Source organism: Lathyrus oleraceus, chromosome 5 (genome assembly GCF_024323335.1).
Source record: "Lathyrus oleraceus cultivar Zhongwan6 chromosome 5, CAAS_Psat_ZW6_1.0, whole genome shotgun sequence".
Classification (NCBI taxonomy): Eukaryota; Viridiplantae; Streptophyta; class Magnoliopsida; order Fabales; family Fabaceae; genus Lathyrus; species Lathyrus oleraceus.
Window position 1 is genome coordinate 49076333 of NC_066583.1, and position 13738 is coordinate 49090070.

Consider the following 13738-nt stretch of genomic DNA (forward strand, 5'->3'; position numbering starts at 1 on the left):
AAAACCCTAGAGGAAAAAGAAAGTGAGAGAAGAGTCAACAGAGTTCAGAGCAACCTCCGGACACTGAAGGGAACTCATTAGCAAAGAACCAGTTCTACCTCATATAAACCCTGAGATTGTTCTGCAAACCCCGGTGCAATCCAATTTCAATCAAGCTCTCCAATCAGGTTTTCCCTATATCCATCATCTCTATGCTTTCAATTTGAATTTTCTGAATGTATGAGGTATTATGGGTGAATTTGATACCCTTTTGATGCATATGTTTAACAAGAGGTTTAGGCCTCCTACCCTTGGTTTTTTTTTTTTTTTGTGAATTGAAAGGGCATGATTCATGTGGTTACATTTTGATTTGGGGGCAACTCTTGGTTGCCCTATCTTGTTTCACTAACCCTTTTGTTGAGTTTTTGTGAAGGCACATGACTTTTGCAGGGATAACTTGCGTGGTTTCCCACTTTATTTGTGGGATAACCCCTGGAGGTTCATTCCGATTACCTGTACTGACTCACCTTTCTTTGATGGCATTAGCTTGGGAGATCCCTGGGTTTCTTACTCCTTTAATTGATGTTACTTCGGATCTTTATCCGTGTGGTACTTTTACATTTTTCCCGCATTTTACTGCTTTCCTAGCTGGAAGACCTCGATAGGAGGCAACGTTTGAGCCCTTTGGTGGCCTTTTACTTTGAGATACATGTTTTGTGTTTTGTATTCATATCCCTGCAGGTAGCGCGGTTCCTTCGTCAAGGACTGCCTTTTTGCCCTTGAGCATCCCAAACCCTAACCCTTCATTGATTTTTCTTCTCCTAAAATCCAAAGCAACACGTTAGCTCCTTCTACTACAGGCGAGTAAGTCTCCAAAGGTCGAGCATCCGGTAGATTGCGTAGTAACGTCATTCGTCCAAAACCCAATCCATAACCCTGTAGTTAGCCGAACTACGTTTTGCTCTGATTCTCAGGCCAGATGAGATACGTAGGCATAAGACGCGATGTCTTAGCGAGCACACATCCCCCAACCCATAGGTCAGCCGAGCTACGAAGACTCTGATTCTCATATTCAGATGAGATACGTATGCAGTGGATGCGACATCCACGCGAGTCATTTTCATTTAACCTTTTTTTTTTGGTAAACAGCACAAGATAAACCCACACCCTTTAAATAAGAACTACAAAAGTGGATCCCGTAGAGTACTACGGATGCGTAGGGGTGCTAATACCTTCCCTTCGCATAACCGACTCCCGAACCCAAGATTTGGTTGCGAGACCCCGTCTTGTCCTTTCCTTTTTCAGGTTTACTTCGAGCGTTTCCTTTCCCTCCTTTGGGATGAATAACGCACGGTGGCGACTCTTCTGTCTTTTTCTTTCGCCGGTTGTTTTTTTTCGCACTGTATTTTTCAGGTTGCGACACTCATGTCCTAACAAATGGTATCATGAGCCTTTGGTTCGAATAAAGGGACCGACTTATTTGTATCGAAATGCCCAAGAAGTGGTGTCCTGTTGATGTCGAAATGCCAGGAAGAGGTGTGTCGAAAGGCCCAAGAAGAGGTGTCGACGGCGGTACAAGTGTATGTGAACAAAAGAGTTTCCACTTAATATGGAGAATTGTAGACTCACACTTGAGAGGTGTTGGGGTCATTTTTTAATAAGGAGCATTGAACATTGTGGAACTTTTTCTTTTAGAGCATCACCTTTATGATAGACACACCACATGTTCACCCAAAACCTTAAGGTGATTGGTGGGTGTGTTCTCTCACTTATAAATGCTCAAGTCTCCACATTTCCAACTAATGTGGGACTTCAACTTTCACTTGACTTATTATTCTTAACACTCCCCCTCAAGTGTGAGTCCAAAATACTCCTTGTTATTGGCACCTCTTCCTGGGCATTTTCGATTTCAATGAGACACCTCTTCCTGGGAATTTCGATACAAGTAAGTTGGTCCATTTATTCGAACCGAAGACTCAAATACCATTTATTGAGTCATGAAGAGGAGCATCAACATTAGGTCAAGAGCAACACACAAGTAAGAGAGACACCACATTTTCACCCAAAACCTTGTTGTGGGAATTTTTTCACTTGAGAGCATTGAACATTGTGAGACTTCTTCTTTTAGAGCAACACCTTTGTGAGAGATATATCACATATTTCACTCAAAATATTAAGGTGATAGGTGGTGGGATTCTCTCATTTATAAATCCTCAAGTCTCCATATTTTCAACCAATGTGGGACTATTACTCACACTACTCACACTTGTTATATTCTCAACACCCCCCCCCCCCAAGTGTAAGTCCATAATACTCCTCCTCAAGTGGAAGTTCTTCTTACTTCCACAAAATCTTATATCACACGAAACGTTTCTTACTCACCACCCTTGTGGCGCCGTGGACATTCTTCAACCAAACGTTTCTTACTCACCACCCATATGGCTCCGTTGACTTTCGATACAAGTAAGTCGATCCATTTCTCGAACCAAATGCTCATGATACCATATGTTGAATAATGAGAAGTGTTAAGAATATTAAGTCAAGTGTGAATTGGAGTCCCACATTGGTTATAAATGTGGAGACTTGAGCATTTATAAGTGGGAGAATTCATACACCTATCACCTTAAGATTTTGGATGAATATTTGGTGTCTCTCTTACTTGTGTATTGTTGTTGACCCAATGTTGATGCTCTTCCTCATGACCCAACATTAACTACAACTCCTATATTAAATGGACGACTAATCCCAGTCACTCCACTAGCAAGTGAAAGCCTAGAGACGTGTAGTCGAGTTTGTAGGTGATATAATCGCTCTCTCAATCAGCTCCTCAATCAGATGACGACATCTATAAATACCTATTCAAGCAACTATGTAGTATTTATTGTACTCACAACAAATACAATTGGTGTTCAAAATGGGGCTCCATAAAAATGACCCAAACCACACTCTCACTTGAAACTTATGTTGACCTAACCACTATTTTATAATGTTAAGGCTTGAATGCAACCATAATAACACAATTGAGATGTCATTGTGGAGATCTAGGTCGCTATAGAAGAATTATATCGCCAAAGTGAAACCCTGTAGGATAACATTATGAACCTTTAATAACAACAATGACAATTGGAGATCGATGAACATGAGGGAATAGAAACCTCGGATCGTCATCACTTTTTTGCCAATATTTGGAACTCGCCAATTCCATATTACTTCAAGACTCCTCGTTGGTGACCTTCAACAAAAAGAGAGGCTCGTGGGAGCATGTTACTGCCATTAACACCTAAATAGTGATAATTGGTGCAACAGATTCTCTGAAATGCAAGCTCCTTTTAGGGACACTGAAAGAGGTAGCTAGGAATCGATACATAAATGATGAACCTACCTAGGTTCTCCCTGAATAAATACCAAGATCTCTAAAAGAAGTTAATCCATCAATTCTTGACGAGTAAACGTCAGAGTATGTTCACAACTAAGAGTGGTTCTTAATTAGATACCACTCAAGTTGTCGATGATTATCATACAAAATAATGTAACTCATTAAGTATCTACAAAAAGTCGAAGAATTGGTGAAAAACTTCAACTTCTTTGAAGTGATCTACGCGCACATGGAAGAGAACTTTAGGGCCAACCTTTTGTCTAAACTCACCAGAACCAAGAAGTCTTGTCATAACAAAATAACTATACAATAAACATTGCTCGCCCCTAGCACGGAAAGTAAAATTGTCAGCGGCATTGATATCCTAGACACCAAGAGTTAGAGGACACAATTGGTGAAATGCTTGGAAAACTAGAAACCGCCTCATAGACGAGGGCGACATAAAAAAAAGATAAGAAGGCTACCAGTAAAGTACATCATGGTAGCAGGTAAATTATACAATATAGAAGAGGTTATGCATATGATGAGACAACTGGGAAAAAACAAATTGTCGTGGTATGGATGTCGGTACACGAAGGCATCTAAGGGATTCATATCAAAGGGAGGACTTTGGCATGCAAATTCCTAACGGTAGATTATTATTGGTCGAGCATGATGAAAGTCAATGTCAATTATGTCAATAAATGTGAAATGGCAATGAAATTCGAACCTACGCCATGCCTTATCTGAGGTTGTGTATTCTATAACCTCTCCTTAGTCTTTTCGGCAATAGGGTATGGACATCTTAGGTCATTTTCTCTTAGAACCGGTACAACTAAAATTCTTACTTGTGTGCATGGACTATTTCACCAAATGGATTGAGGTGTAATAGGTATCTAATATTATGACAGACTTCGTAAGGCGCTTCTAATGTAAATAAATAATTTGTAGGTTTGGGTTTCCAAAGTGCACCTTCTTGAATAACGGAACTCGACTCTCCAGCTCCACCATGTCGATTTCTGCCATCATATAGGAATTCAAACAAAATTCATCTCAGTCGTACATCCTTAAGCCAATATCCAAGTTAAGCCACTGATAAATTTATCCTCTACGAAGCTATGGTCTGAACAATTGTATAAGGTACTCTTATTTTCTAATTTATCATTAACTTACTTATTTATTCTCTTTATATCTCGCCCCACGTTTTTTTCAACAATGGTTAAAAATATCCTCACTAAGAAGCACGAGTTTTATGGTCATACATACGACACCTCACTCATCCACCAAAGAGACGTTTTTCAATATGGTGTATGATATTGATTCCATGCTACCACTAGAAGTTAACACGCCCACATGGTGACGAGAGAATTTTGCTTAGGAAAGTATAACTTTTTAAGGATTCTCTTATCCCTTAAAAATTATTAGAATTCATTGAATTTTTGTATATAAGTAACGTGAAACATGCCTCAAATGCGTCGTAAATATGCTTGACAAAGCGCATGAAATCACTCACATTCAAGAGTATACAGTAAAGCAAAGAGCTCAAAGGAGATACAACTCCCAAGTAATCTCAAGGGATATGAAATAAGGAGATCTGGTACTCATGAAGATCGTGGCACCTACCAGAATTGAAAAGTTATTCCTCAACTGGAAGGGACCCTATAGAATACAATAAAGGTTATCACATGGCACCTGAAAGCTAAAAGAATTGATTAGTAACCATATCTCCAGATCTTAGAACTCAGTGAATTTGTGGCACTACTACAATTAATTTTTGTATGTATCTAAGTTAATATGGCGATGAAACATAACACCACAATTTGTATTGCTAGCTTAACATATCAATAAAAGGAATAGGGTGGCACTCATTTCCAATTAAAGGGGAGGATTTTTTAACGAGGTTTCCTATTTACCAATGGTATATGATGGCAAGTACATGAAAAATCAGTAATCCCTTTAGGGTATTATTGTTCCTTTAGTGGTATTTTTATGCCCTTCAGTGTATCATTGTACCCTTTGGGGCATCTTTGTGTCCTAAGAGCTATCGTTGTGCCCTTCAAGACATCATTATATTATTTGGGATATTGGTGCGCCCTTCGAGGTATTGTTGTGTCCTTTGGGGTATCATTACACCTTTCTGGGTATCAGTACACTCGTACAAGTGTCTTAGCGCCCTGAAAAAGTCCTTATGCCTAAAACTCGCCAAAGAAATATCGAGTGATCAAAAGCTCACTCAGAGCTACAATTCCCTTATAGATGTTCAAATGCGATATAAACTTTGGTAAATCGACAAAGGAAAACTAAAGGATTATCATCATATTCAAGGATATATCGTCAAACAAAATTAAGGATAAAGAACAACGCATAAGGGAAAGCCATACTCAAAAGGGTTAATAATATTTTAAACATGACTTGTTGGAATTATAAGCTTCATTTATCATAAGACCATTTTAAGGGAATAATTGCATAAAAATTCAAACTACAAAGAAAAAAATTTACACATGGTAGAATTTAATTATCGAGCATGATAGGCTCGTCTTTTCCCGCAGTGGTTTCATCATCGATAGAGAGAGTAACATTTTGCTCCAGAATAAAAATATCTTTCTTCTTAGAGGGAGGGTCATCCTTCTCCTCAACCAACTTCTCATGTCATACAATCTTGAACAAATCAAGATCGTCCAGATCCAAGTGAGTATAGTGGAAGTGTGCATGCCCTTTCACCTTCTTAAATGCCTGGTTGGAGGCAAGAACGATCCCCGCACGAGAGTCATCTAAGTCAGCTTTTAATTAGGCCTTGATAACGAAATCAACATCGGTCATTTTTTTCAAGGCAAAAATCTCAATTATCTCCTTTGCCAACTCCTCATCCTAATTTTGGTACACCTCATCTTTTTCCTTCTCCGTTTCCTTCAGCTTCTCTGATGGGAAATGGGCGTCTCGATACTTCTTTTCAAAAGAGGTGAGTTTATTGTTCGCCTAATCAAGTGAAATTTTTGGTCTCGTTAAAACTTCTTTTCATCTTCTCCAATTATGTCTTCGACGTCCTCGCATATTTCCCTGTTTGATCGTATTCTTCAAACATCTATGACTCTAGAAGAGAACCCCTTATATGATAGGTTTCAATCAATTTAAAAAGTCATTTCACACCCATCTTATTTTCTTTTTGAAGGTCGCTCGAAAGGTTGTGGTGGTCATGCACGAAGTCGACACCATCAAAATCTTCATCCAAAAGAGAATGCATTTTTTTCATTTTCGAAAGGAATTGAAGATGATATTCCCTATTGGGGCAATCACATCATTATCTTATGACACCTCATCTTCCAATTCTATAGAGGCGCCTACTTCCATATCAATGTGCATTTTCCTTTGAAAACGTTTTGCTTTTTGGCTCTAGGAGAAGATTGGACCTCACCAAGAGAGGTCGACTTTACGGTCGAAAGTGGCATATCCTAGATAATTTGAGCTTTGTCCATTGGTTTCGTTTTCTTTGCAACCTAAGTTGGTAATCCAAAAGGGTCACTTTTCTGGTTGGTGGCACCACCCTCACACCCTCTCAGGTTTCTTCCTCGCCAATAGAGTTTTCTTCTCCAAAACAAATTGGGGAGTTATCCTCTATGGAAAAGAATCAAGAAATTAATAAGAATAACACACAAATTAAGTTAAAGAAGACATATGACTAACACTTATGTAAATATTTTTTTAGTACTTTATCTTCGTCCTAGTAATGCATTAACTCCCTCACAGTTAAAACATAAACATACCCTAAAAAGTAGAATGTTTTTTTCTCTGTCTCACTGAGCCTATCGTAGTTGGAGTCATTTATCGATTGAGGCTCACTCGCCTAATATGGAGGAACACATTTTCCTTAACCATTTTTCCTTTATAGGTTTTATGCACGAGGGACTGTAGACTGAAATATCCTCGCTTAATCACTTCGCTCTACACGCCTTGTGTTTTAAGACTCTAGATTGAAATATTTTAGGTCATGCCCAACTATCATACAAAAAAAGCTCATTGAAGGTTAAAGAACATGGTCCATTAACTCTCTAACTCGTAAATGACACAAAGAATATTTAAATAAGAATGGAAGATATCATGTGGCAAACATGTGATTAAGCTCGCCCCACTTCCTATGTGTTTTATCTCATGGAAGAACGTGTCAAACAGTGTTGTAAGTAAGTCTAACAGACTCTCTCAATCAACGACTAAAGTATTCATGGTTCTATGGATTAACCATATCTCCTGCATTAAGGGATGACTCCCCCAATCACTTCACTAGTGAGTCAAACCCATAAATGTGTAGTCGAGTGTGTAGGCGTTATAATCAGTCTCTCAATCGACTCCCCCAATCAAATGACCACGCCTACAAAGACCTAGTCAAACAGTTAGGTTTTGATTCACTTTTCACATATTAGAACCTAAAACTACTTCTGCTCAATAATGCAAGCATTGTAGTATCTATTGTACTCACATCAAGTACAATTCTTATATATTTAAAAAATTCTACAAATTCATCTTTATAAATTTTTAATAAATTGTAAGTTGGTCTTTTAAAACGTTCAGAAAATTTGTAAATTGGCCTTATAAAACTTGCAAACTGGTCCATAAAAAGTAGATTTATTTTTCTCATATGAAAAATCTAAAAATGTATTGTAAGAGAATTTTTGGGGGGGCTTCGTCAATTTCTCCAAATCATTTTCTTCTTTTTTTCCTAATAATTGAAAACAAAAATATTAACTCCTCCCTTTTTTACCACTTTTTTACACACATTCTATTATATTTTTTTATATACTCCTGTAGACCACCAAAAGACACCTAATGACCTAAAAGAAACAATTCATACAGATCTTGAGGCTTTGCAAAGGCACCTTTCATATTGCAACATCAAGATTTGATGTTTGGGGGACCAAATCTGAGGGTTGGAGGGTCAGAATAGAAGAAAAAGGGAAGGTTCGGGTGGTGGGTGGGGGGTGGTGCCGCCGTTGACAAAGAAGGGAGACCACGTACTTGACACGGCAAATACCAGAAGCGACAAACTCGTTCTGAAAGGAGAAGGCAATGCAGGATCAAGAGAAATGACACTAGAAACATGCTGCCAAGATTTAGGGGAGAAACTGCCCTCCTTTTCCGTCAAAACTATCAGACAAGTAGCAGTTACCTGTAATTTGCCCTCTTTTGGGCACAGGGGTGTAAACTAAGTAAACAGCACCTTGTTGGTAGCAAAGGAAACCAACTTGAGCATACTCATACCTGTTGAACAAACTATTTTCAAACCAAACACTCATACAAGTAGAGACAACTAGTTCCTAGTCAAAAGCCCAGTGCACGACTATACTTGTAAAATTAAATTGAAATAATTGTTTCATGCATCTTCAAAATAATCTATCATGAAGTGTGGGGAAAAACAAGATGCTCATAACTACATATTCAGGAGTAGTGGATGTTCCCATTGCACATGTATATGTTGAATGATAAAGAGGCCAAATATACCATACATTTTATCGAAGAAAAGCATTGCAGGTGAAAAAAATTAGAACATGTAATATTAGTCATGGAATGATAAAGGTAAAACTTGGACAATTGACCCAAACTTCAGTAAAACTGCCACCATATCTATAATCTATGCAAATGTTGTCATCACTTTCAGTTCAGGTGAAGTTTTAATCATTATTCGACATAAACTCATTATTATCAATACAAAAAGATGAACCTTTTTCAGTCAATCAATTCAATGAAAATCAGGTTTAGATGAAAATCACCAGTTAATTATCCATGTTGTTGTGTCTATAACATATATAATAATTTGTCAAAGCACTTACGGATCTCAAGACTTCAACATCTGCAGATAAATGCATGTAAGTTACAAGAAAAATCCTGTAAATACATAGTCAAACAGCTCATTTTATTTCCCTTTTGACAAATTTGATAACTATAAAACACGAGTTCTACTTTTACAGCTTTAATCAAACATTGAATAACTAAGATTCAGTTGATGTGGTTGCATCGTCTTTGTGCTTGATCATACCAGAATCCACGAGAATGGGAATCTCCGCTGCAAGCCACGGGGCAAGACCCAAGCAAAGTGCATGTGCTATACCGAATCTAGGGCTGTAAAAGAAAGCGAAGGATACAAAAATATCAGTACTTAGAATTCAGCAAAACAGTGAAAGGATGCCGTAAAATCTTCCATAACAAGGTTAACATCACAGATCACCTAAAACTAGACCATATTTGGATGAACAACTTAATTAATCACTTACAAGTTACTACATATACATTTTCTGCATAATTGTTTGTGTATAAGTCAATTCTATAACAAAAACTAAAACACAGTCAAATTATTTTCATGTAAGCAACAAAACTATTTATCTCAGCTATCAACGAGAGCTTATAGAAATGAGCTGAAAACGACTTTAAGAACATGTCTTAGGATGTTTCTATAAGCTCTCTAGCATATTCTCACATGCTTTGTGTTTTGTACCACCAACACCTCTGAAAAAATGTGTGTCTGTGTCAATGTCCGTGTCTGAAACCGACACCAACACTTGTGATTAGGTTTAATTTATTCATTTGTTTTCAAATTATTATCGTTGTGTCTCTCAGTGTCGTGTCTCCGGTGTCCGTGCTTCATAAGTCAGAAGTGATTATTTCACTAGATAAGTTCAATAAGTCGGATCCAAATTAAACCCTCACCTCATTCAACTCAAACCAATTTCATATTCAGATGGCAAGGTTCTATTCCCAATTGCCCAAACCCTAACCAAACCCTAATATCAAACCCTAAGAATCTAATAATAACATAAAAGTACCAGTTTTTTGCCCAGAGAGGCTTGAAGTGCACAGTCAAACAAATCTTTCCTCCTCTATACATCTGAAAACAAAATCACAAGAACAAAAATGAGCAAATTGAAACAAAATTAATTAATTAATTAATTAATCAATACTCCAATCGAAAAATAGAAAATAACCTTCTGAGTTTTTCCATCCAATTGAGGGAGTTCAAGCTCCGGCGCGGTGGAAGGGTAAGTAACCGGAATATCGAACTGAAGATCAAATTCATACTTGAGAAGATTATAAACATACCAACATTTACCGGTCCAGCGAGTACCTTCGGGATTGGAAGAGGAGATCCGAAACCAATCGTTGTCGTTGGATTTGTTCATCTGAGTGTATGCGATGAGAGATTTGTACTCTTCCTTCAGCCTCGTCGTCCATGCCGCTCCGTCTCGAGGACCGGCCTTTGTTGTTAACAGTGGGATCTGTGTTAGCGTCGACTTCGTATTCGGGTCCCAACCTTCCATCGCTCTCTCTGTTTTCTATTCTCTTCTTTTCGCTTTCAACGCACGCGCTTAGTTATGCTGCATCCCTTGTCTACACTCTCCCTAGTGGTTTCACAATCGAACCGGTTTAACGTTTCAACTATGATATATATTTATTTATTTTAAGGTTACACTTTAAATTCGATAGGGCTTCTTTCTTATCGTAAGAATTTATAAGTGTCTCTCATGTTTCAAAATGATTTTTCGAATGCACTCTGGTTAGTTATTCGTTTGTCTAAATTTATGAGACATTTTTATTTTGTTAAAATTTATTTAAAAATGCATTTTTGAATTATATTTTATTAGGTCAAATCATAAACACTTGTAGAATGTTGAAAAAACAACATAAATTAACATTAAATAGATAATTGTTAACATAAATTTAGCATTACATTTCATTACAAAAGGGTGTTTCAGGACGTTGCAATATCTTTATAATATCTTTGCTCGATCTTGCAATCGTCGCGTCCACTTCAATCGGACCTTTTATTGATTAACGGTAAAATATACTCCATGTAACCTTTAAATCCCCGTTCATCTTTAGTTCAAGCTTAGTGAATTGTATCTTCTATTCATCGTCAATCGATGTTGAATGATATCTAATTTGACAACTCTATGATTTTCTAGATATCATAAGAGAGTATTCAGTTTGGATTTCAGTTCAACGAGAGGTATGTCCTCGGAGACCCTAAATTGAAGTGGAGGGTGTCGTGGCGCAAAAAATACCCAAGTGCATCGCACGCTCGAAATAACAACAAAGTCGCCACCGACCTTTATTTGTTCCAAAGGAGCGAGAAAATGACGAATAAAACCCGATAAAGCTAAGGGAAATGGTTGTTGCAACCAGATCGAATTTAAGAGTCGGTTATGCAAGGGGAAGAGATTAATGCCTCTCACATCTATTATACTCAACAGAACTCATTTAGTTAGTTTTGTGATCGAGTGTTAGTGTGATGTTAGTTTTTGAACTTTTACTTATTAAGCAAGAGAAAAGAAATCAATTATTATATTTTATTAGGAAGACAAATACTCAAATAGTTAGTTCTACAATAATATTCGAGTATTCGGGAAGGATAGAGGTCTAAACATAGTCAACTTCTTTTTTATTCCAATTTATTATGAAAATAATTTTGAAAATGAACGACTTGACGTTAGATCAAGTGTTTGAAGTTGATTTACGAAAGACTCTGAATTAAGCGGAAGAGATACTCGATGTTGGATCGAGCACTCTCGTTGCATTCAATTTGGATTAGAAAAAGGCTCGACATTGGATCGAGCGTATTTATCACGAGTCGAATGAATTGCTAACGCGAAATATATCATCGTAAAATGAATTGAAATAAGAACAAAATCATAACGCAAATAAATGAAATTGATGCAACAATTAATCAAATAATCTATTTAACAATTAAAAAGCAATTAATCAAGTAAATTATAATCAACTAATTAATTAACTAACTTATAATTTAAATCAATCAAATAAAAAATAAAACAAATAAAGAAAAACAACAAGGGTGCATACATGAATATGAGGGTGTAAACATTAGGAATAAATTAAGTCCAATCCAATAATCGATATTAACCCTAATTTATCAGTAATAACAATAATAAATAAATAAATAAATAATAATAAAATAAGGAAAAACAAAATAAAATGGGACAAGTAAAAAGGAGGGAGGCGTTGTAAGAGATAGAGAGAGCATTATGTCCTTTTTTTTTCAAAATTTACAAGTCTCTAATCAATTGTTGACATGTGACATGGTTATTAAAAATAAACAAAAATGAAAACTTAATGCATCTTCTTCTTTCTCAGACACGTTTTACTACTACTCTCTAACTTTTTCTCAAAATCGCAAGCCAAAAAACCAACCTTTCTCCTTCATTGTTTTAGCAAAATATAACAACACAAAAAAAAGAAACTTCTTTCATTTTCAAAACACAAAAGTAAATGAAAACAAATAGTGGATCAAAGTAAAAGGAGAAAACAGTGTTTCTAGAAGAAGAAGAAAGACTAACAATAAGGTGGTGTTTTCGGTGGTTCAAAACTGTGTCATCGGCGAATAGGTTGTGAGCGGTGCGGTTGTTATCCTAAGTTTGTTACAGTCCGTAAGAGCTATGGTAGTGGTGCTTGTGCGTGAAGCGGTGGCTTTAAAGTGGTGAGATGCGCGATGAATTTTGGTTGTTATTGTATGTTAGCATGAATAGTGGAAGCGTGTGAGTATGAGGTCGAATGATGGTAGGTTTATGATTGTAGCAGTAGAACAAAGGTGAGTGTTTATGAGAGTTTATAGTTGTTGTTTTTTTGTTTATGAATGTGAAGAAGTAGTTTAAGTGGTGTGACATATATGTTGTTGAAAAAATTACAAGTTGAAGGTTAGTAACATGATTTTCATATGAGTGGGTTTATGTAAGGAATATTTGAGGAGAAAATGTGGTGTTGCAGGGACTTATTTATGGTGGTAGTAGATGTTATGTAGATATGAAACTTAGTGTAAGACCCCAATTTTGACCCTAAGATCCCTCATGTAATTCTATCATAAGCATTAGCATTGGGATCATACCTTGGCATCCTCCTTACCCCTCATTCAGTGAGTTTGTTTTGGGAGAAATCACCAAGAACTATATGATTATATCATACTTCTATTTTATCATTTCACTAACCAAAATACCAAAAATATGTCTTTGCATTTGCCTAACTCTTTTGTAGGAAGGGCATGATCTCATTGATTCATCAAGATCACATCTAAATTTTGAGACCCTCATTAACAAAGAGTATAACCAATAGTTAATTCAAGAATGGTTATAAGCATCATATATGAGTCTCAATGTTCTCTACATGTTATATTGGTCAAGTTTTCTTCAAGAGTTTGAGGGTGATTTGCCTTGGAAACCCTAATTTGATTGGGTATCTTGAGTAACTTCTCCAATAAGCTATCTCACCAATTGATCAAATTTCTTAAGGGACACTTAAAAATTCATCATCTTATGCATATATGATCTACCATGAGCCAATAAAGTCAAGAGGATTGGAAATTAGCAAGTTGGTTAATGGTGGTTGGCCAAATGAATTCATCTCATCAAAACT

At 36.7% G+C, this 13738-nt stretch overlaps 1 protein-coding gene across 1 annotated transcript; it reads right to left on the reverse strand.

Annotated features, from left to right (window-relative positions):
* Positions 1-9215: 9215 nt before the first annotated feature.
* Positions 9216-10860, reverse strand: LOC127083441 (ubiquitin-fold modifier-conjugating enzyme 1). The gene is made up of 3 exons (XM_051023755.1): positions 10303-10860; positions 10144-10205; positions 9216-9442 (listed from the first exon to the last, which is right to left on the reverse strand). Exons 1-3 carry the CDS (start codon positions 10633-10635, stop codon positions 9313-9315), a joined length of 525 nt encoding a protein of 174 aa, XP_050879712.1. The 5' UTR covers positions 10636-10860; the 3' UTR covers positions 9216-9312.
* Between the last annotated feature and the right edge of the window lie 2878 nt (positions 10861-13738).